Source organism: Babylonia areolata, chromosome 2, assembly GCF_041734735.1.
Source record: "Babylonia areolata isolate BAREFJ2019XMU chromosome 2, ASM4173473v1, whole genome shotgun sequence".
NCBI classification, from domain to species: Eukaryota; Metazoa; Mollusca; class Gastropoda; order Neogastropoda; family Buccinidae; genus Babylonia; species Babylonia areolata.
The window spans coordinates 53,507,801-53,533,169 of record NC_134877.1 but is presented as its reverse complement, the minus strand read 5'-3'; the positions used below and the strand labels follow the sequence as shown (position 1 = coordinate 53,533,169).

The 25,369-nt window shown below is 43.0% G+C and overlaps 1 protein-coding gene across 3 annotated transcripts; it reads right to left on the bottom strand.

Annotated features, from left to right (window-relative positions):
* Positions 1-627: 627 nt before the first annotated feature.
* On the bottom strand, positions 628-23,841 carry LOC143275014 (uncharacterized). Of its 3 annotated transcripts, none has more exons than XM_076579084.1 (6): positions 23,519-23,841; positions 10,453-10,648; positions 8,989-9,991; positions 4,318-4,881; positions 3,620-3,757; positions 628-3,163 (listed from the first exon to the last, which is right to left on the bottom strand). In XM_076579084.1, the coding sequence occupies exons 1-6, from the start codon at positions 23,527-23,529 to the stop codon at positions 3,054-3,056; spliced, it is 2,022 nt and encodes a 673-aa protein (XP_076435199.1). In that variant the 5' UTR covers positions 23,530-23,841; the 3' UTR covers positions 628-3,053. The 3 variants fall into 3 exon arrangements, with proteins under 3 accessions (XP_076435199.1, XP_076435207.1, XP_076435194.1); XM_076579092.1 differs by lacking the exon at positions 23,519-23,841 and adding an exon at positions 12,127-12,300; XM_076579079.1 differs by lacking the exon at positions 23,519-23,841 and adding an exon at positions 11,298-11,458.
* Positions 23,842-25,369: the final 1,528 nt, after the last annotated feature.

Sequence of the window (25,369 nt, the reverse complement as noted above, 5' to 3'; positions counted from 1 at the left end):
AGAAGGCTGGCAGCAATATTAATTTGTGGGCAAACTTCCATGTTCATACGTCTGTGAGTGGTTTGTTTATGTGCATGACCATTTTTTATCCTACCATTCAGATTGCTGTATTCCGTTTTTGGGATTGGCTGCATGATGAGCATATCCATCGAATACTTACATAACTTTACTTGTGTATTTGACCTTCTGGTTGTGTATACTATATGAATGAGTTTAAGGCAGTTGTTCAGCTGAGAGTTAAAAAAATCTCATCCTTCACCTTAGGCTGCCATGCCTGTCGTTTCCTGCATGTCATACTTATTCTGCAGTAGTTTTCATCTACTGATATCCACCTAAATGGCAGCATTATAGGAACAGTGTGTTTGACACATGAATACCAGAAACGCTCTGAAGCAGCACACAATACTGACATCGGGCATACAATCCCACTGCAAATTGCAAATTTAGACACAGTATATATATGCACACACACACTCACACACACACACTCACACACACATTCATACAAAGAAACTCAAATTCATATGCATATGTATATAACAGGAAGGCACTTTAAATATGAGAGGCAGAAGAGGGAGAGACTGAAAGAATGGAGGGAGACAGAAATGAGACACAAACAAACTTGCATCGGATCAAGTCTTTATTTACCAGATTCCTCAGCTTTTCCAAACATCGCACAGACTGAAAAACATGATTGAATTAAATGGCATTTTGCTTTTTAAAAAGAAATTTAATATTCTGACATGAATCCTTTTCAGAAATAATTGTCCAATGGATCTTTTGAAATAAATACAAGCACCCCTGTAGGCATACATTTACACGAAAACAAAACGGCAACATCTGTGATGATAACTTTCACTGCATTGCTGGAAAGAACAGCTCCCAAAACCTGTACATTTGTCAAATGCCCTATTTTTCAGTCAGATCAAGTGGAAGGAGAACCAACCCAGTCCAACCCAGTAGCATCACTATACATTTCATAAACAACAGCCCAGTAGCATCACCATACATTTCATAAACAATCATCCATGATCACTCATAAAAAAAAAAATATATATATATATATACATATATATATATATATATATATATATATATATATATATATATAATCCAGAGGCAAACTGCCCAATATCCATACACTGTCTACTTCCCCTAAAAAAATACACACAATAAATAGATAATTAAAAAAGCTAAAAAACAAAAAAATGTTTTCCATGTCATGCCCAGTAAATCTGTACAGCTCATGTACAAAACATGACCCTCATGCACAAGGAATTATTAGCACCTGTGTTTTTCTTCCTTTTGTCACAGACATTACACATTAAACTGGTAAATGTAGCACATGCTGACACAAAAGATGGAATATATACTAAAAACATATATAAATACTACAGACAGACAGATAGACAAAGACGCACAACAAGGAGTTTTTAATATCCTTTATAACTAAAAAAAACTAAACAAAGACCTTTAAATGTTCAGAGCACATTGAACAATAACACAATATTTTGTACATCATTAAAAAAGACTATAGAAAAATAAGTTTCCAAAGCTCAATAAAGGGTGTAAAAGAGATGATGAGGAAGGTCTTCAGTACAAACATACAACAGTTATCTTTTTTTAGAAACTGGACTGAACAGGTTCACAGGGACATGTAAATCTTCAAAGATTTCATGCTTTAATCATCCCCAGACACAAACCTAGGCTGTCAATGTTTCTTTCAGCTAGATATCCAAGATAACCAATTAAAAGATTATCAGCAAAACTCTAAGTACCCTGAGCATTTCAACCACTCATTCCCATATGCACAAAACTGTAAAGTATGGACAAAGCAAACTGTACTGGAAGGACAAGAGTTGATTGTGCTTGAATCCACACACCATCTTTTGAAAACACATGAAAAACACATGTTGACTTCTGGCAGGGAAAAAAACCAACAGCACATTTCAAAAGACTAGGCATCACATTTCTGTCCAAAAATAGTAATTGAAGACTTTCAACTTGCATAATATGTACAAGTACTAATGTAGTTCCCCCCCTCCCTCCCCCCCATTTTATTTTAGATTAAAAAAAAAATCAGATGTAAATTCACGCAAGCACGACATACAACTGGTACAAACTGAAAGCGACTCTAAAAGATGTGAAGACAAAGACCTATGCACAATGCTGATTGACACATATGAGATGACAATAGAGACAGAAACCCCATTAGTTTCCTTCATTCATACTGGAACACCAGGCCAGCTGACACTTCATCAAAACATGTTTCGATGACTTAACTCTCAGTCCTGGAGTAAATCGCAGGATGTCAAAGGTTACCACAACTGACATAAGATCTGTAAAACATGAGCATGAGGAAGAGAAAGAGAACGAGAGAGAGACAAAAGGGGACTGCAGGATGACAGCATGTCATAATACCACAGACTTCACAGTGTTACTGTCAAGGATTTTTAAGGACTGCATCATGGGACATGAGGAGAGTAATTCCAAATGTCCTCAAAGATAACTCTTTTTTTTTCTGTTGTTGAGACAAACAAGCCAAAGCAAAATGGAAACAATAAAGAGAACTTTAACCTGTTGCGGAGAAGTGTGTGTGCAACATTAACGCCAAGCAGAAAGACACAGTCATCAACAAAAGACAAGTGTTACAACAAGTCTCCTGACAACACGAAGTCTTTCATGTCCTTGGAGAGACAGTTTTTACTGCCCAACTGCAATCTTGTTGTCTCCCTTGGCTTGCAGCTCTCCTGCCTGATTCCAGGCTTGGCCGCTTGTCACCTCTCGGCCCTTTACTGCTGTGGCTTGAGGATTGTCAGAACGTCACTTGACTGGGAGTGAATGAGGTCTGTAGAGGAATGATGACACAGGTTGCTCAGATCTTAAGGCAGAAACGGTATGGAGGGAAGATGTGACCATGTCCTCACAGCAGTTTCACGTTCTATGCATCCTCAGCACTGGAGACCTCACTCAGAGGGATGATTCTCTCCTTGGCTTGATCCATCCACCAGTCTTGCCTCGGCCTTCCCCTGCCTGGCAGAGTATGGGCCCATTCATTTCTTTACCCTTGACCTGATGGGAAGACCACCGCAGGGGTCCCCTTCCTCCACTTTCTTGATGACGTCGTTGACATAGTCTGTTGTCTTGCCAGCAATCAGCATTTCTGAAACATGCACAGTCAGCTGCTTAAACTATGTTCTTGACAAGATCATGCTTGTCATCAAATCAATTCTTCCAATCAGTAAATCAATTTATAGCATCAATATAACTTCAAAGAAACTGTAAAATATTGCATTTCAAAAGTGTACCAGTCTATGAAACTGTTGGTAGAAATGTGTATCAATATGGTAGCTGTGGTGAAGCGGCTGATGCATGTGTGTTGGAGGTGAGGTACAGGATAATAATTAATACTGCACACATTTATATCCATCCATAGCGCATTAAGCTTTTACAAAAACAGGGCCTCTTTTCTCATTCTGCTGTGATACTTTACCACAACAAAAAATATTCATATTCAAGAAAAAAAAAAAAAGAAACAGTGAAATCTTTCACACGGGAGAAAATATCCAACAGACACATGGAAAGAAAATAAGAAATGTAAAAATAAACAATAACTTACTGTGTTGAGTATTGATGATCTCTTCCAGTTGTGCAGTCAGACTCTGTTTGGCTCCAGAAGGAATAACACCTTCCATCCTCTGCTGTGCTCTCTCTTTCAGCTGCGGCCAGATGACATGAATGATGTCCAACAGCTCGTCTGCAAACATACCAACCTCTAGCCTTAAAAAAACGACTCAGTTTGCATGTGTCAAATGTACATAGTTCCTGTCTGGCAATAAAATAATATCTATTATGATCTCTTTCTCAGCATAATCAACACAGTGGGGAACAGCAAGTTTGATATTGTACATGTTTAAGTGGCCTTGACAAATCTGTTATCTAGTTCAGCACAAATCTATCATTAAGTAAATTACTTTTTTGTCCAAGCAAAATACTTTTTTGTCCATGATAACATCTTTGCATGTTGTAGCAATAATAACATTGTCTACATTCATGCAATGCATAAAGCATATACATCAATTATGTCTTTAGACAATATCATGGATGGGTACTATATAAATCAAATCGTTTTTTTTAATCATTGTTTTGATTCATATACTGTATGTAACATAAGCATCGTCTTAAAGTTATTTTTTTGTGTGCTCAAATGATATTTTTAACTGAAAAATTCAAAGATGTGTTATTTCTACATGTGTTCAACATCAAGTGCCCTTTAAAAAAAGGAAAGGTTGACAATACAGACACAGCTGAACCTACTTTGCTCAGAGTCCAGCCCAGTCAGCTTGATTTTGTTGGCCTCGTGCTGGGCCTTCTTCTTCAGCCGACAGGCACGCGACGCCAGCTTGTTCTTCTCCTTGCGAGACTTGTTGCGGATGTGGGCCGGAAGGTCATGGGACACCTGACAGTTGTTGATCTGTCGGTTCAGTTTGTACAGTTGCTGTCCAATCTGGCACAGCTTCCGGGGGTTGGGCGTCACCTCGTTCCCATCGCCCTTCCTGGCCTTGCCACCATGACGGATGCCAACCAGACTGGTGCTGTTGGCATCAAAGACAGGGTCCTCAAAGGTGCTGGGGTGGTGGGGGTCAGCGTCATTGATCTGCAGTTTCAGGCGTGTGCCTTTGGGACCTTTGGCCTGCACATTATACTGCCAGAAGTACTGCTTGCTCTTTTTGGCGAGTTCCGTCAGAGATTCTTCCAGAGGTGAGTCACTGAAGTCAGAATCGACATCGGAGTCTGAATCATCATAGTCATCATCACTCATGTTGTCTGTTTGACGTTTGAAGTCCTCTTCATCAGACATGATGGCTGAGCTCCCAGAAGCTGTACACAAACACATTAAAAAAAAAAAGAATCAGAATGATGCATTTTTATCTTTTTTTTTTAATCATAGTACTCAATAAGTAGAAAGAAACAAACACTCTCTCATAAGAGCAAGAGTGAAGAGCAATGCTGAAACAAATGAAAGAATGTGCAAATTGGTTAATGGCACATGTGGTGTACAAAAGAACTGTCTGCTGCAGACATGTGTACATTTATGTGCATCAGTAAATCTGAGAGTAAAGGTGTGAGTATATATATGAGCATCCCATGAGTGTAGTGTGATGAATGTCTAAGTACATTTGTGTCATGTGTGTTACAAGGTAGAGACAGCAAGAGAGAAAATAGGACAAAGAGAGAGGAATGGGAAGAAACATATTATGCACACAAATGCAATACACTGTAGAATTCACAGCAAAGAACAAGCAGAGAAAAAGACATGAGAAAAAAACCAAAGTGTGACGTTTCCCTCTGCTGTTTGCATGTCTAGAAATTTATCAAAAGAAATACAACTAAACAATCAGTGAATTAAACAGGATGGGTAGATAAATGTGTCAAATGAAATGACAACTAAACAATCAGTAAATAACATGCATCAGGTCACAATGCACTTTTCTACACAGTCAAGGACAGGTTAGTGTTTAGTGGTTTCTCTATTGTTTTCACAACCTTTAACCCCACCCATTGTCAGCCATATCATTCTGACATGCCTCTCCCATAACCAACTCAGCTTGTGATGAGTTTCAATGACCTGCTGCAGTTTGCCCTGAGATCATGATGTTTGGTGCCGGGGTCATGGGAACTTAGCCCTCCCCCCTCTCATCTCTTAACTGCTGAGTGAGCAACACTGAGTAAAATCACATGTGTGTGTGTGTGTGTGTGTGTGTGTGTGTGTGCGTGTACGCATGTGCATACACATTTGTTATAGTAAATTGGTGTTTATGTGTAGGAGGGCTGATGGAAAAAAAAAGTTCTAACTCGAACAGCAACAAGGAGAAAATCAACCTATATAATCAACTGCTCCATGTTTCCTAGTTTCTTCACGAAATGCAGATGTTGCAGAACTCATCACAATTGATTTACAGTTCTACAACCATGTGCTCAATCAAACATGACCGCCCTCGGATATAATAACTTTGACAGGAGGTGAGTTCGCCCGCCCATTACCGCACCTCTGACGTGCACTGCACGCCCACCTAAAGGTCACAGCACCCACTATAAGGTCGCCACGCCCACTCAGTGAGGTCACACCCACCGAAGGGTAACCACGCCCACAGCTGGCGGTGCTGACATCGTGGAAACGCAACCGCAACAGCAAGATATGTCTGGAATGATTCATGCACTGCCGCCGTCGCTGAATGATCTCTTTCTAGTGAATGAATGCGGACCGCCGCAATGTCGAATGCTCCACTTCAGTAGTAAAGCGTGAAAGAAGACCAACCATTCAAATGTCTGCCACAGAGAGAGACAGACAGACAGACAGACAGACAGACGGGGGTGGGGTTTTTACTGGCTAGGTTGTTTACGTAGAACGGTTTCATCCCGTTGCCATAGAGATGCTTTAACTGACTTAATTTGTCCCCCACGATACGATCCCCCCACACCCCCCAAACCCTCGCCACCCTGCCCCCACCCCATCCCCAACTCCCTCGCTTCCTCCAACCGGCCTGATCCGGTCGTAACGAGCGGACAGCCGGATAATTGAAGCCCGCTCGCACGAGAGAGAAAGAGAGTGAAGGGGGTTGTAGAGAGGGGGTGGGTGGGGGCGGGGGAGATACACATGCTGACTGATGTCTAAAGCCCACCCAAACTTGCATTAAGACACGGCGGCCGTGTCCGGTACCGACTGAGCGGTACGTACCGAAAACATTTTCAACACACCTTATCTTGGAATGTGAACATCCGCCTTCCTTTCTCAGTAATCAGTTGTTTTCGATTGGCATCCTGGATTGTCCAACATACTAGGCGGTATGTTTACATCACCCTGTCAAGGGAGTGCCAAATCCCTGGGGAATCCCCGCTCATGGAAAAGGGTGAGAGGAGTGGGGGGGCCGTGGGTGGACAGAAGGACCAAGTTATTCTGGATGCTGATGCTTGCAGATTTTAACATTGGAACGGTGCCAGATTTAACATAGAATCTTATTCATACAGTCCTTTGTACTCTGGCTTTAGAATCTTGCTCATGAAATTCACAATCATGTACACGTCCCTTGGTATGTCAGCAACAAGCACTGATGACATATCTGTTGATGACGTTTTGTTTTTGTTTTGGGGGTCGGGGTGGGCGACACGGGGTGGCCACTGCAGTGATATAAGGGAGAAAAACTGACTCCAGGCATGAAAAAAAAACAACCCAGGAAAATAAAACGGAATGGTGTGAGGTGATAGAAGAAAGATTAGTCACACGTACATCTTCCCCTCAAGTTTCTCCACTCCCCCCACCCCGAAAAAGACTTCAAAAACCAATAATGGGGAAACAATTATTGAAAGAAAAAAAGAAAAAAAAAAGACTGAGGAAAATACATACGAACGTCTGGACAAAGTCCGGCATGATCGCTGTCACAAAGACAGGGATAATGGGAAAGCGGTACGGTTAGTGGGGGAGAAAAGGAGGGGGTCATCAAGCTGTAAAGTCATGAACTTGATGAAGTGGTCTCCCTCCCAACTCCCATCCCTTCTACCTCTCCTCTGCACGAGTATCAATAACCCATCTCAATCACGAGCGCATGATACATACAGAATTTCGTTATATATTCTACCCGTACTAATTCAGTTGACTGATAATATCTCCACAAGCGGGAGCGTTCGAGTTCGCGCAAATCTAAGCGATGAATTCCGATAGATGTAATAGATAGTAATCATTAAGAATCTGAGAATTTTTTATTTTTTATTTTTAATCTCAACATTTCTGTCATGTGCAAGAACTGTGTGACAGGTGTACGTGTGGCCTGCAATGTTGTACGTATATAGGTATAGCACCAACTGACATTCTGCATTTTCACGAAAGGCAACGACCGAGCGGACTTCGACTTGAGGTCACTGACCTTTGCTACCTTTATTGATAAGTATACTCCCCTCCGTCCTAGCCCCCCCCCCCCACCCCCCCCACCCCTTTTTTTTTTAAAGCTTACTGGTGCATTCCAGTGCATACTGGTACTACCACCAACACACAAGTTCTCTCTCTGTCTCCACTGTTCTTGCCTACGAAGCGAACGTTCAGTCATGTATCCATGCTTGCTGCTGCTTCTGGCAACGGGCCAGCCTGTCCACAAACTGGGCCATCCCACCAGCTGATGATCTCGGCTTTGTTTGGGATCACGCTGCGCATGCGCCATGCAACACTTTGAGCACGAACAGGTTGTGGAAACCCTGATTGACAGTACACGCAGGCTCTTGTTTGGGCTGGGCCAGGGGTACTGCTTTTGCGCTCACACACACACACACACGCACACACACAAATGGGGGTGGGGGCTGGCAATGATGTATGACAACAATGTGTTTCTGGTCACTACACTTGGCTATCTATATTTGTCAAATTCACCACTTTGATTAACGAAAATAATGTCAACTTGTGTGAAAAGGTCAGGTACCCGGCCATGAAACTGCTACCAAGACAATGAGAGAGAGAGAAAATGTGAATACGACCTTTTTTGAGACCTTTTTTTAATTGCATATAGGCCACAGGCACATTTACAATAGAGAGAGGTGCATGCCTTGAAGAAAGAAAAAGATCCAGCCAAGACTGTCAAATGTACCTATAGACACTAGACAGTATAAACATGATCAAATCTATCACTGTAAAATGTATCAGTCTCGTTCTACAGGACTTTTGTGTCAAAATCATCAAAAGCTGAGTAAGTGAAATTGAAGATGCATAAAGGCTGGTTGGTTAACTACCAATGAACAAAGTACAAGACACAAAGCTAAGCATATGCACACACAAGAGAATGGAATGATGGTGAACAGGGTGTGACAAATTTACTGAGCTCACCATGAATGTGAGATGTGAAGGAGGGAGGGAGACAAGACAAACGTTCGCACCTAATAGAGAAACATAATATTAGACAAAGAAACCAATAAGAACAATATTTCATCAACATAAAAACTCACCATAGCGTTTCCTCTTCCGGTTGGGGGCAAGCTCAGGATCATGAATGAACTTTTCAATCTCCTTCCACTTCTCTTCCACCGACTCAGACTTGATTGGCTGCTGGGCAAGAGAAGGAGCTCGGCTCTGCCCCACCACAGGCATCACCTGACGAGGGGGTGAGGATGTCTGCATTGGAGCCGCTGGGCTCAAGACAGGCCTCAAAGGGGGTGAGGACAACATCTTGTGCAGACAAGACTTGCTGCCAGTGTCATCATAGGTATCCACAGGCTCGGTTTTGATGGTGGCGGCAGTAACTGAGATGGGAGGCACCACTGCCACATTTTGAAGCTTTGACCCAAACACACTTGTCACAGAAGATGTAGCAGGGAGAACCTGAGACTGGGACAGAGTTTGTGCAACTGGGGGCATGGCAGTATGCAAGCAGCTGACTGGAGAGGATTTTGTTACCGTTTCTGTCTTCACTGGCTGGGTAGCTGTAGAGTGTTTCCTTGTGCCACTGACGACCTGTTTCACTGTGCTGGAGGCCTGAACATTTTCTTCCTCACCAATGATGCTGTAAATGTCCTCAATCAGGAAAGGGTCCATGTTCAGCTCAGCCAGGGTGGGGCCTTCTTGCTTCAGGTCTGATCGCATGGTTTGCAGAAACCCAAACTCGCTTGACCTTTGTTTTTCAGAACAGATGGTAGACAGGGTGTTGAGACAGCCCTCACTGGTACCTGGCAGCATGCTATCAGTCCACATCCCACCCAGGTACCCTTCCAAGCTGTTGTTCTCATACTGAGGATTGAGGTCAAACTCCGGTTCTGCATTCACCATGGCCACATCAGACCCAGCACACGTCTGTCCCAGAATTCCATTGTTGAGAGTGTTCTGTATGTCATGTCTCTCTTGGTCATACATGTACAGACTGTTGGGACTGGCTGCAAAAGCAGACTGTGCCATCTCTGATGCATAGAAACTCTCTGGGCTAGGTACGTAATCCATTGGGATAGAGGGCTTCAGCTGAAAACAAATGACAGATGGCATTTAGACTTTGACTGACAATGTATACCATGAAATTTATGCTGCTGAGATAATAACTTGTCATGCTGCTTGATGTAAAAAACAAACTTGTCTTTTTTTTTAATGTCTGCCATCTCTGTGTGCAAATGAACAGGTGACTGCATCTTCACAGATGAACTACACCCCTGAAAACAATTGTAGTATGGCTGTCTAAACAAAGGGGTAAAAATGAATGGCTACACTTGTAAAACGCCATTTGGAGATCTATATGAGTGAATGTGTGAGAAGCAGTCCTCAAACAGAAAAAAAAAACACAGAAAAAAACAACAACCACAGACGAGCAACATATTGACAGATAGTGATACATATATAATAATATATTCATGCAGACAGAAAGATGTGGGTGTATGATTATTATGTATCCTGAATTTCAGTCAAAAGAAAAAAAGGAAAATATTTACCTTTCTTGTTAAAGCTGAATGTGCAGGGTGTCCAGCCAAAGGTGGGTTGAGGTGCTGATATGGAGGACAGTACGATGGATATATCCTTGACCTGTGGCTGACTGGATACTGCCAACTATAGGATGTGTCTGGGATGCTTGATAACCAGTGATGGTCTGCTCTGGGAGGGTAAGGATATTCTGGAAAGTTCCTGGGTCTGGAAAAAGGAGCACCTCTAACATTATCATATCTCAATATGCACCATGGATTATATATGCAGAATTCATTCCCTGTGCATGCTGAAGAAGTACAAGATAATGCGTCACATGATAGGATGATAAAAGTTACACAGTTTTAGTTATCTTTAAACAAATTACCACCCATCCCATGCAGGTGTCCAAGGATGTTCCCTCTCTGAATGCGCCTAGAACAGTATTACAGATGACATGTATGATAACAAATATTGGATCTTGGTTATGCAAAATAATACTTGTGTGTGTGTTAAACAAAATTTTGATTTGACCAATATCTGGCACTTCAAAATGCTGTATGGAATATTTTTAAATCACTTTCTATTGGGTTGTTTTTCAGTTAACAAAACTCAAAAACAATGAATACAAATGTAAATGAAGATGGCTACTTAAGTACTATAATCAAAATATTTGAAACAATCAATCAATAAACCAACAAAACAACCATTCACTGGTAAATTTTTCTCTACTAAATTATAGAAATTATTGTTTATCAGAAAATTTTACCCAAAAAAGTCATAGAAATGCAGCCTCAAACAAGAAATAAAAATGTCAGTGACCGACAGTCGCGAAGCAGACGATATCAATATCCTATCAACATCCTCGACAACATACACATTATCATCCTCCACCCTGGCAGCTGCATCATCGTCAGCACCGTTCATCGCCGATGTCACAGTAGCTGTTTTCATAGCAGACATTCCAGTGTTAACTGTCGTCTGCTCCTCCGTGCAGCACGTGACAATGACTGGCGGAATCGCTATGATGACTGAGTCACCTTCGCTTTCTACAGTCTTTCTGCTAACGTCCACTTAATGTGTACCATTTTCTGACGAAACATGCAAAAACTGAAACCGAGAATAAAGGCCTGCCCCCACACCTTGTGGCCCACGCGCAGGTCTAAGAGAGAGAAACGGTGATTCCCGCGACCGACAGCTCGACAAGTGGTGTGTGGTCGTCTCAGTGTGCATCGCCGTTGGATGAAAACTCGGTCAAGTTCAGTAACAGACGTGAATTTCGGTAAAAACGTCCAGCAGTGTCTGGTTGTGAGAACTGAGCTGGGATTATGGACGACTGACACGTAGGATAGTCCACTGAGCACGTGCTGGCACTGAGTCAGTTCTGATGTGTATGACAATGCAGTGCATGCTGAGTGACACATAACAAAGGTCACGTGGGGCCTCAGGAGTAAAACGTAAACAAACCCCTTTGCTGGTGATGACAAAATCAAACAGGATTCATCGAAAGCGAAAGCTAGTCAGGTCAAACAATTCGCTTCTCCATCATAATATCATAGTTCAGATCAACAAACAGCAACAAACTTATCGGTTTGAATAAGCAGCCGTTATATATGCAAGTTACGTACCACAAATGCTCTACAAATGTTGGCTTCCCTGCACGAAGCAATCAACTTCAAACAAAATACCCCAGAGTAAAGACATACCTGGTAAATTTCTTCCTTCGAATATTAACACGTTTTCCCAAGTCAAGCAAGTGGTGAAATCAGCAAACTCGCGCGAAATACAAGAAAATATCCAAGCAATTGCACACAGTATTGTGTTAACTCACTTCCAACGTTGGTTTGTTGTTGATCTGAGGAAATCGTGCCAGAGTGCATATGATTATCATCTGACGCAAACGTCGCGAGAGACCAATGAAACAGCTTATAAAATTACTGACCAATGAAAGTAGGCAGTCTAAAAATACTCCTTCGGGAACTTTCTCTGTCCACCACTGGCACAACCTCAGAAGACGGTGCCTGAGTTGGAGTGATTATGTGTGTTAATATCTCAAGCAGGATAACTAACAGTACTGCTAAGCAATCGTTCTCTGTGTCTCTCTCACCTCTGTCAGTTTGGGACTGAGTAAACGGACATGATTCTATTTGCTACCAAAACAACTTCGATCAACCTTGAACCAGATTTTAGGCCAACTACAGACTAAAAATAACCAGTGACGTCATGAGAATCACGTGGGTAAAGGAAAACCACGAGAAAGGTGAAGGTCGCCATGATGTCAAGTTAACGTCAACAACATGTTGTTCTTCCGGACATACCATTCCAACAGGTCAAAGCTGGTTTGTGTTGTGTTCACTTTATGCAGCTGAATGACACTATAATGCAGATCCTTCAATTGTCACTGTGTGACGGGACAATGAAGAGTACTTGAAAAAAACAAACAAAAAAAGAAAAAGAAAAAAAAAAAAAAACCCCATAGTATCGATGAACCAGGCAAATTGTCTCTAAACGAGAACAAATGTGAGTGGACGCCACGAAACGTTGTCCGTGATCGGACGCACGCACTCTCGATACGGATGTCTTCGTGTCGCCACAAAGACGCGCGAGCGCGCGTAATAAGCGCGCGTGTACACACCGTGACACACCGGCTCACACACACCGGCACACACGTATACATCAGAACACACTGCCAGTGCCGCGGGACACACACATATGTGTGCGTACACGCATTTAGGAAACTGCGCGCGCGCGTGTGTGTAGTGTGAGTGCGTGTGCCAGTGTGTGTGTGTGTGTGTGTGTGTCACTGAGTGTGTGTGTGTGTGCGCGCGTGCCGGCGGGTGCGTGCGTGCCAATGTGTGTGTGTGTGTGTGTTCATGTGTCAGTGTGCGTGCTTGCGTATGTTTGTTTTTAAAAAGAGAGGGGAACTATGATGAGGCCGAAAGAGAAAGAGGGACACGTTTATCAGCGCGCGTGTGTGTCGGTGTGTGAGACTGAGAGGGATTCGAATCGATAGATACTCTGAGAGAAGCGGAACGACTGAGACAGCGGAAAGACCGAGAGAGAGAGAGAAGATGAATAATTTTCATCAGTCAGTGTGAAATAGAATGCCCTTCAAAGGCTTTTTTGTGTGTACCGCGCGCGCTGTGTGTGTGTGTGTGTGTGTGTGTGTGTGTGTGTGAACGTGCCATGCGGTGTGTGTGTTTGATACAGAGATGACCGCAGACGAGAGAGACGAGTGAGACAGACGGAGACAAAGAACATGTGTGTAACAACTGTCACAGTGTGCGTGCACTGAGATTTGTCAGTGTGAGCACGAGCCCGGCAGTTAAGTGCTGAATGTGTGTGCAAACTGAACACTGGATCCCGTAAACTTAAACCTGCATTATGCATCGACACGTATGCAGTGCACGCGCGTGCATGTCCGAAATTATGTTCATCTCATGTTCAATCCGGCCGCCTACTTAAAAGTGAAAATGTCCAAAAACACAGCCAGAAAAACACGTTTAAAGAAAATAAAAAACCTTGACATTCGGCTGACCCAACAACACCCATCGATAAAATACTGATATGTATATAAAATGCTTAATTCAGAATTTTCAGATTTTATTGTGCGAGCCTTGATTAAAGAGATTGGTCATTTTTCACCAGGCATGTATAGATTCAGATAACTCTAAGTTAATGTGCTGCTGACACAGTTGCTGCTGTTCAGTGTTTATTTCGAAGTTAAAAATACAATAAGGATTATGAGTTGTTACTGGAGAGTCAGACCTCCAAACAGGTGTCTACACTGGAAAGGGCCGGTGGTTCGTCCGTCCAGAAAGGAAAGCGGGACGTGTATATGAAATAACACGTCTGGTTGAAATCTGAGACAAGGCCATTTGTACGTTTGTGGTGGGAACTGGCAGTTTGTTATCACGAAATGTACTAAATGTCGGACAACGATTAAAAACAAAAAAGTTTGGACGCTGTTTGTATCTTTCTTGTGTGTGTGTGTGTGTGTGTGTGTGTGTGTGTGTGTATGCCGCCGGGAACTTGAAAGAGGCCCTGAAATCGCACAGGTCCGTCATTTCACTGTCGCTATTAAATGACCAGATCACAGCGCGTTTGTGATCGTCTTCTTTCTTGAGCTACTTTTATATTTCCAGAGGACGATATGCAAGCGAATCACTGGAGTGATGCCATATATTTCTCTGTGTGTGTGTTACTAGTGACGATGTGTGTGTCAGTGTGTGTATGTGTGTGTGTGTGTGTGTGTGTGTGTGTGTGTGTGTGTGTGAGAGAGAGAGAGAGAGAGAGAGAGAGAGAGAGAGAGAGAGAACGAACAATGGGTCTTTTTGGGAAACACATGCAGCAGATCCTGTAACATAACCAAAGCAAACACTAACATGACGTCCGACGGATTAGACTGAAAATTTCCACAGGGACGCGGACACAACTGAAACGATCTCGCCAAGTCATTATTAGCTGGTACCCGTGCCGTTTGCGATATCAGTTGTAATGTTTGCGAAGAGGCAGGCCTGTAAACAGAAGGTGTCAGCAAAAGAGAGGGTGTTAAAAGTCCAGAAGGGAAACTGGGGCTTGAAGTAACGCCGGACAAGACATACAGACGTTTGTGGTGGCGGGGACTTGACAGCTTGCTGTCTTAACATGGACTAAATGGCGGACAGTGCCTAAACTGCTGTCGTCCCGCATCTATCATTTGTGATTCCATCTATTCCTGTTGTATTCCGATTTTTCCTTCATTTGAGTTTGGTGCAATGAACACGCCCATTTAACACTGAGTTTGGATAATGTTGCAGCTGCAGCAGTATGATGAAGCTAAAGTGACCTAAATTTGTTTTGACTATCGGAATTACGATATTTCATACATAAAGCAGTTTTCAGTTGAAATGAATATATAAAAGTGTATCCAAGAGAGATGCCATGAAATCAGTGCATAAATCAAACAATTGTTAGAAAATTAATTCGTAACAGCGTTTTAGATTTTCTTCCAGTCTTACTTCTAAATGCGTTATGCATATATGAATGAATGATGAATGATACTGATACTTACACAGCGCCTATCCACGGTCGGAGAACAAGCTCTAAGCGTTTTACAAAGTCGGGGTCATTTGCACAACAGGTTGCCTACCTGTGTAGAGCCGACAAACGGCTGCCATTGGGCACTCATCATTCGTCTCCTGTCAGCCTGAGATTTTAGGCACGCACTGCACATACACACTCAGACAGACATGTAACATTTGACGTGTATGACCGTTTTGTTTATTTACCCCGCCTTGTAGGCAGCCATACTCCGTTTTCGGGGGTGTGCATGCCAGGTATGTTCTTGTTTCCTTGAACTTACCGAACGCCGACACTGGATTACAGGATCTTTAAAGTGCATATTTGACTGTTCTTCTGAGTGCGTATACACACGAAAGGGTTCAGGCACAAGCAGGTCTGCACACATGTGTTGAGATAGGAAGAATATCCACCCTTTGTCCACCAGGTTCCGTTACCGAGATTTGAACTGAACCCGGGACCCTCAGATTGAAGGTACAATGCTTTAACCACTCGGCTACTTACCACAGTACGATAAGCGCGTGATTCGTTGGAGCGATGCCAAATAATTCTCAGTGTGAGTGCGGTGCGTAGACGCACACGCGCGCGCGCGTGTTATAAACAACTAGGATGTTTGGGGGAACATGCAGTTGATCCCTGTGTATAACAAATTCACATACACTGCACACGCCCCCACCCCTGACAAACACACCCGGCCGGGACACTGGATTTACAGTGAGACACTGGCGCGCACGGCCACGGTGTGCTCGTGCATACACACTGACACACACACGGCATACACACAAGCATTCGCGCGCATAAACACACTTGACACATATATTGTCTCTCTCTGTCACACACGCACACTGCACACAATCATACACGATCGCGCTGCGGCACACTGGCACACACACACACACACGCACGCACACACACACACGGCATGCATGCACGCACGCACGCACAAAGGCACACACACACACACACACACACACACACCCCTACACTGGCACACGCTATCTTAACACTATCGCTCCCCATCCGCTCGTTTTCACGTGCATGCCAATGAATCAGGTGGCGTCCGTATTTGGAAGGAAAATACCACAAGGATGTGGCAACAGGTGAAATCACCTCTGTTGTTCGGCCGGTGCCTTTGCCAAGATTTATTCCAGACACCATAATTTTTCTCGCTTCTACTAATTTCTCTGCTTTGTAGTGAGAGTGGGGACTGATGCTCTCCCCAGCACACACACACACACACACACACGCACGCACATACACAGACACACGCACACACACACACACAGAGGGTGTTGCCACAGGGCAGTGCCGACACCCCCTCAATCCCTTGTCGAATTCATTAATGATACACACGTATGTGTGTGTGTGTGTGTGTGTGTGTGTGTGTGTGTGTGTGTGTGTGTGTGTGTGTGTGTGGGTGTGTGCGTGCGTGTGTGTATGTGGGTTTGTGTGTGTGTGTGTGTGTGTGTGTGTGTGTGTGTGTGTGTGTGTGCCAGCGCGCGATTCTATGACAGAGCCGATCACCGTATCTGTGTAGTGCCTGTGAGCCAGTGTGCAGGCAGGCGCGTGTATTGCCATATTTTGTGTGTGTGTTTTATGCATGCACACAAGATAGTTGATGTAAAACTGAAATGGTTTCAGCTGAAAATAATACACCGATGTTTATGTACAAAAATTGTTTTAAAAGAAATTGGTGTTACTGATAACAACAACTGTAGTTTTTGTCGAGAACACAAAGACAGTACTGATCATGCTTTTTTGAAATGCAATTATGTGCAAATGTTTTGGAACGCTTTAACGGACTTGATAAAAGAGATGTGTAAACTCAGGAAATCTAAAGTTAACAGAATCACTTGTGTTATTTGGACATGATGTGACAATAACAACTGATGCTGTCTTGTGTTTTATAATTTTTTTTTTTTTTTTTGCTGCCCCATCATCTGCACCGTTTCAGTGGCATTACTCCCACGCCACTCATTTAGATTCCCCCATACACGGCCACACCCGGGTTCGTCCGTCGCAGTTCCAGCATCGGCAGTCCACAGGGAACCATCGATGTTAGGTCGCCATGAGGCCACACACCTGAGGAGACCCTGCATTGCTGCTGAGTCACTTCGGTGGTGTTCAGTGGTGCCTGTTCTGTTTTAACGTACTTAGGACACCACCTACTAAGCCCCCTACTAACGACAATAATGGCTTACTCGCGGAGCCAGACTGAGTGAGCGTCCCTCCCAGAGTGGAGACCGCCACCACGTCCCTCAAACAACAGCCACCCATGAATCTGCCGACACTGACGACATTGACAGGACTCACCCCAAGCACGGAAGTGGAGGGGTATCGAAACTGAGGTCACCATGAGAGCAGGGCATGAAAGGCCACAGACTTTGAGACTATTTTGTTTTTTTATATTAATGGCGATGAAGGAGGAGGAGGATGACGATGATGATGACGATGTTGCTATGGAGGTCCATTTTGGTTTGGGACTGCGTGACAAGGCTGTACTCTACGCTTCCTGTCATAATGATATCCCGGCGTTAACCAGGCCCGAGAGATACAGACACTTGCAGTGTTGGTCAGGTAATTAAAGCAACACACCCAAAGACGCATCCTTGAAGTGGATGACACTCGACTGTGTGGTCCCAGTCTCCCCATTTAAGCCCACAGCACACTCAACTCTGGGTAGGAGCCGGCCACGGGCCAAAAAACCCACCTCCGCTGGGATTCGAACCCGCGTCCTCCCAGCCGTCAGTCCGCGACGCTAACCACTTCGCCACGGCGGCTGGTTGTGTTTTATAATATTGTTTGCAAAGTATTACTTATATTTATGTAAAATTGAGGACAACTTTCCACAAATATCAGTTTTTTTTAACAAATTAAAAACTCGATATAGAATTGAAGAATATAATGCATATATTAACTTTAACTATGCCATTTTCTCTGCGGTGATGGCTGCCTTACAACTTATTGATCACAAATGATTAGTAACCTGTTCAAGATTAACGAAAATTAACCACCCATATTTATTTTCTTTTTACTGATATTCGCAAGAAATGATTGTGGTGTTCACTTGCTGTGAACGTGCTCTAAGATACTTTACAGTTTGTATTCCTTGACAGCTTGTGTAAGATCTTAAGAAACGAATGATAATACTCCATGATGATAAACAACCAATGTATAATCCAGCTGCTTGGCTGTTTCTCTCTATCATAGTGTTCATGTTGTTTTTTTTTATGTTCTTTTTCTTTATAAATATCGTTGTAAAATGTCAACCTATCAAAATGGAATTAAAAAAATGTTTTAAAAAAATGTGTTTGTGTGCACGCGCGCTATGTCAGTTAGTGTGTCACAGTGAATGTCCGCTGTCGCCTGCACTACGAACTCGATCGAGGCTTTCAAACAAGGGGGAACATCTCGTTACTTATATTTGAATTCAGCGAGTGGCAGTGCGTGTGGACAAAACAAACGGGAAAACAAATCAAGAATAAGAACTCCCACAACTTGAGGAAATGAGAGGCAAAGATGCCGATACTGCGGATACATGTTAAAAAAAGAAGAAGAGAAGATACATCAAAGAGCAAATAAACAGTAGATGAATAAAGGAACAACAACAAAAGAAAAAAAAAACAAAAAAAAAACAACAACCCACAAGCCACCAAAAATAACCGTCTTATCGTCTGTCCTTAAAGAGGGAAAGAAAAGAAAACGAACAACCGAAAGAGCAAAGGTTGAAGCAGCGGCAGGAATCACGGTTGTCCCCCTTTGCGTATGTGCCCTCACGATTCGCAAGGTGGCGACGTATTTATTACGCGCGCGCGAAAATTGTGTGTGTGTGTGTGTGTGTGTGTGTGTGTTGTTGTTGTTGTTGTTGTTGATGTTGTTGCTGTTATGTTTTGTAGTTTGCGTGTGCCGGCTGTGCTGTGAGTGTGTGTGTGTGTCACTGAGTGTCAGTGCATGCGCGTGTGCGTGCGTCGAGTCACGGTCAGTGTGCTGGCGCGCGCATGTATGCGTGATCATTCTCACATGCACACATTTTCTTCGAAAGTCTGCTTCAGTGCATGTTTTCGTATGAGTGTGCCTCCATGCGGCCTACACTGATGCACTGATATATGTTTTGGGTTCAGTTGCCGCGCGTACTGTACGCGCGCGTGTGTGTCCGAGTGTGTGCCGCCCGTACACAGTACGGTACGCGTGCGTCACAGTCGGTGTGTTCATGAGTTTGCTGGTGTGTGTGTGTGTTGTGTTGTGTTGTGTTGTGTGTGTGTGTGTGTGTGTGTGTGTGTGTGTGTGTGTGAGTGAGTGCGTGCGTGTGTGCCAGTGTGGGTTTGTGTGCCGCGTGTGTGGGTGCGAGTGCACGGTTTCCATAAAGATGCTGCCAGAATCCTGCAGCGGAGTATCATAGTGACCGATACTGAAACCGCCGACTTTCGCAACTCCTTATCTGTCTAGTTTCTCAGTGGTCAACGCACAAACCAACCGGTACTCGCCCACACCACCCGGATATCACGGCGGTTCCCGATTCCCTGAACACGACTCCAGTGCCGCCCCCACCCTCCCCCCCACCTGCACCCCCCAACAACAACAACTCGTTGTTTTTGTTGTTTTCCTTTTCGGTTGTTGGGGTTTTCAAGTTCATTCTGACACCAATGACCTTTCTCAGAATAATTTTCGTTCACTGTCAGAGGAAGTGGAGGGTTGAGGTGGAGGAGGTGGAGGAGGAGGAGGAACAGGATACTGCGACAGAATCAGGAACTGAAGAAACGCATCAGTTGTGGATACGTTCTCCGTTGTGGAACTAGTTAGTGATTGAAATGGATCGTTCAGTTAGGTCAGTAGCCACATCGGAGGAAGAGACGAGAGTGCGTGCGTGTGTGTGTGTGTGTGTGTGTGTGTGTGTGTGTGTGTGTGTGTGTGTGTGTGTGTGTGTGTGTGTGTGTGTGTGTGCGCGCGCGCGGGGGCGTGGGGGTGGGGGTGCGCAAGCGTTCGTGCGCGAGCGTACATTCATATATTGAAGATTGAAAGACAGCCGGAGAGAGGGAGAGAGGGAGAGAGAGAGAGAGATCCCCTCGTCCGTCACGGACAGAGGATGCCGGTGACTAAGGGATGGAGGAGGTGGAAGCATGAATCTTAATAGGTCCTTCTACACACTGACAGTAAACTTTCATGGTAACATCATTGTTCTTTTGTCATCAGCAGTTCACCCACTTCTTTCCCGGCTTCTAAAATGTCTGCCCGCAAAAGCCCCGGCCCCCTCCGGCCACCACATCTCTCTCTGTTATTCAAACACAACAGTAGCAATCGGCCTACAGCACAACAAAACTGAAGCCGCGGCACAAGGAAACAAAAAGAAGGAAAACGAAAAGAAAGAAAATGAATGTTATTATTCACCCTGAAACAAAATAAAATCAAAGACGGAGACAGAGACAAAAACAGAGACAGACACCGAGAGAGAGATTTCGGCCCGTTCAAATAACCTCTCAGGAGTTGTTGTTGTTGTTTTTAAAGAAAAAAAAAGAAAAAAAAAAGAGAGTATTTCTGACATATCTATTTTTGTCCACCTCAGTCCGTGCGTCACGTAGCAGTATTCACGTCATGTTGACAAGACGTCCTGACTGGCTTTGCAGACGCATATGCATGCAGAGCGCTTCATCGTTCGAATACACACGCCTCCCTCTTGCGGTGTACATGGCAAGTTCTGTGATGAGCATACCGACAAACACAAAATGTTGCTGTGGCAGTAGAATTAGCAGCAGAAGCAGCAGCAATAATGGTAAGAGGCTACCAGTAGTTGTCGCAGTGGTGACAACTGAAGAACATGCATGATGCGGTCAATGTGCACATCTGTTGCTTATTTTGCTGTGCTCTTGTTTTGTCTAATCTTTTTCTTTCTTTCTTTTTTTCAAACACGTACTTTAATGTGTGTTATGTTTGATTTGTCCATGAAAAAAACTTGTCCAAATAACTGCGGTGGAAACACGCTAAATGAAATCAATAAAGAAGATCATGTGCCTGCTACGCAAATACTCTAACTTGAACACTGTGTGTGTGTGTGTGTGTGTGTGTGTGTGTGTGTGTGTGTGTGTGTGTGTGTGTGGTATTTCACTGGCTTATGCTTAAACTACTACAGAAACATTCAAGTAATCATTATTCACATAGAATGATGTTCAATATGAATGGCACAGCCAACAGTTTTTAAACCCACCAAACGAACAAAAGTAACAAATCAAAATTCAGGTTTGCCCGGCTGTTAAATTTCATCCAAAACATAACTTTGAACAGACATCAACAGAATTCGTGAAATCCAATAACACACAATAGCTGAAAATGAATTATCAATCTAAATATCAAACTTGAAACACATTAACAGTGTAAACAGCAAACATTAAATAAATTAGCGGTCTAAATAGCAACTTTGGAACGAATCAACAGTCTAAAAAGCAAATTTGGAAAACGTAAAACTGTATAAATAGCAAACTTGGAACAAATTAACATAAATAACAAAGTTGGAAGGAATAAGCCTCCTAAATAGAATATTTAGAATAAATTAGCAGTCCAGCAAACGTGAAGAAATAAATAAGCATTCTGAACAGCAAACCTGAAAATGGATCAACAGCCTGAATATCAAACTTGGAATTGGTCAACGTTAGCTGCTGTATAGTAAAAGTGGCCGAAATTAGCAGTTTATATAGCTAACGTGGGCTAAACAAACTTGGAACAGGCCTACGTTAATTGTCAAAATGGGAAACGTGGACTCAGTCAATTAGCAGTACAAACAGCAAACGTGGACTGAATTAGCATTCCCAACAGCAAACATGGACTAAATCAGCAGACTAAATAGCAAATGCAGATTAAATTAGCAGTCAAAATAGCAAACGCGAACTAAATTGTTAATCCAAATAGTAAACGTTGACTAGATTAGCACTCTAAACAGCAAGACAAAGCAAGAAGTTTATTGCACGTGCCCAGTGTGGGGGAACTGAAACACTACACACATGCATCTTTTACACAGACCATACAAACAAAGAGAATGATGTCAAAAACTAAACAAAAATCACCGAGCAAATAAGCAAAACACACAATAATAACTGATTTTTCATCAGCAAGAGAAAAAAAAAATCTCTATCAGTAAATAAATTCTTTTGGAAATAAATACGTGTATAAAGGCAAAGGATTTAAGAAGTTTTAACCATACAGCTTTTCTTCTTCTTTTCTATTATTCAGAAAACAGAAAGTGGGATTGAATGGAAACGATGACATACATGATGAAGAGAAAGCGACGGAATCCGCAACAAGAAATGATATCAATCTCTTAAATTCCAAATTTTTATTCTAAAACTGATAAGAATATGGCACATTACCGTTGTCTTTCTTTAAAGATTACTTTCCTTATCTATTTCATACAAAAAAAAGGAAAAAGAAAAAGAAAGAAAAATGCAAGTGAAAAACGAAAATCAGCATGATGATTTAAATCAGTTACAAGCGTTACACCTGTCGTCGTCTCAACAGAAATTAGGTCACAGACTCAGGGATTTGAATGGCTGAACGGTGATCCCGCATCAACAGTCTATATAGTTTATGGAATGAGGTGTGTGTGTGTGTGTGTGTGTGTGTGTGTGTGTGTGTGTGTGTGTGTGCAATTTTCAAACTTATTATCCCCCGAATAATCGGGAAAATGAGATTCGTCTCCAGTCATAGAGTTGTTGCCAAAAGCTGGAAACACACACACACACACTCACACACACACACACACACACTCTCTCTCTCTCTCTCACACACATATACTTTTTTCTCTCTTTCTTTTAAGAAAGAAAAAAAAGAAGAAGAAAAGCATTGTCTTAGAAGTGAGGGGAGCACAATACCCTTGACAAACAATCTTAATTAGATAACTTCCAAAAGTGATCAAATAAACTACCTAATTATTGATGACGGCAAACTCAATGCTGGACAGAAAAAGAAGAAGAAATAAACAAACAAACAAACAAACAAACAAACAACAACAACAAAAAACACAGAGAAATGAAAAGAAACTGGAGTACTCACCGAAGGCCCATGGTGAACAAACTGAAAGCGGTAGAATTGAGCAGGGCCGGAGGTCAGTCAGTGGTAATTTTGTTTTACTATGTCAGTCGGCCTGCGATGCTTGACTCCGTTGAACAAGCACTGGGCGGCAATGAGTTCAGTGTCACACACATGTGCAGCAGTCAATTCACTTCCCCGTTGTCTCTTATGCAGTCCAACTCCTCTCAGTGTCGAACGTCAGTTTCGCCCGCTGGCTGCGAACTGCCACACAACAGCAAGGCCAAGGCTCTGCAAACATGACACAAACACAGCTGCGACGTCTACGTGACGACGTTTCCACAAGCTCCTCATCCGTGTGCTCTGTCGCACGCGCATATATATATATATACCTAGATATTAGAACGCAGAACCTACGTCAAAAATGATAATTGGAACACCCAGCTTTAGCGACAGACGTTGGCGAGTGACGTAAGTTCCACGAGACGGCCTCCTCTTTGAGTCTGGAATATCAGGCAGCGGGGGTCTCCACCGAACAGCGATGACGGTGTAAGAGTCGATGAGGGTTGCGTCAAATGACACGTTTTCCACGCAAAAAGAACGAATTGAGAACCATCCAGCCTTCGTCATCTCTCTCTGTCTCTTGTCTCTCTTGTTGTTGAAAGTCAAATTCAACCTCACTGCAAAACAAGCCCGTTATTCGCGATTGCCAAGCCCTTAATTGATAAAGGACATCAATTCTAATCTTTCCACGTGAGGAAAAATATTCGAGCAGCCGGCAAATGACACCTAAAAACGAGAAGAAAACACCAACGATCACTGACGCTGTGTTTCATCATCATGCTGTTTACCGTTTGAACGGCATCCCTCCCCCGCCTCACTGCGATGGGTTTTTTTTTTTGACATTTTGTTCAGCTACATGCGACGAGTGGATCGGAGAAGAAAGCCTGGAAGAAAACATCGGGTATCGCGTTACCTGGACCATGCTGTTTGTTTCGTGTGTTCTCCGTCATGTTTTTCTATCAGCTTCAAGAAAACACACCGAGCCATGCTTCTGTACATTTCCTCCTCCTCCTCCCCCTCCCCCATAAACTCACCCACTTCAAATCGGCATTGGTTTCAGGCACAGTTGTTGTCCAAGTTGTTTACTCACACCCACACTTTTTTTTCCTCAATATTATATATATCATGTTTATATACCTGTATAATTATATTTATTTTTGTTTGTTTATCTATTCACTTGTTGAGGGTTGGAGGGGGAATACATAGTTGTTGTCGAAGTTGTTTACTCACACCCACACTTTGTTTTGTATTTCAAGTGTTTGTTTATTTCTTGAGGAGTTGCAGTATCAATACAAAATTGAAAAGATGCTCGATCCTTGCATGAACCATGATAAATGTTATATGTTTTTTAGTATGCCTATATATTTAGGCCTTTATATATATCTGCATAATAAATTATGTTTGTATACGTACATAATCTGTATTTTTGTAAGTGTTGTACATATATGGTAGGTATAGGCCTAACTGCGAACGATCCAGTCGAAGCGGCCAGCTCAACGTGTATGTTTTACAGATATCACGTTGTACGGTCGTCAAATGTAGCTCTTCTGTTTTTGAAGGCTTTCTCCGACTGGTTGCACCGGCAAAAGTACGTTGACTCCTTTTTTTCAACGTTCTTTCAACAGTTTAAATAGCAGGAGTACCTAAGTGTTAATGTGAACGGGCAAGTCTAATTGCGAACGATGGGTTTGGGTACATGTGGGCTATTAACACAAACAGGTCTTGAACTCGTTGGACATAACCTCATTATTGGAACATATCACCAGACTGTTGTATTGCTGGTATTGATCACACATGCCCACAAACACACAA

Coding starts and splice junctions, on each gene's coding strand:
- LOC143275014 (XM_076579079.1), bottom strand. CDS start 11,383: ATGTCTGCTATGAAAACAGCTACTGTGACATCGGCGATGAACGGTGCT. Junction 10,649..11,297: donor AGGGTGGAGGATGATAATGT/GTATGTTGTCGA, acceptor TCCTTTTTCCAG/ACCCAGGAACTTTCCAGAAT. Junction 9,992..10,452: donor ATTCAGCTTTAACAAGAAAG/GTAAATATTTTC, acceptor ATTTGTTTTCAG/CTGAAGCCCTCTATCCCAAT.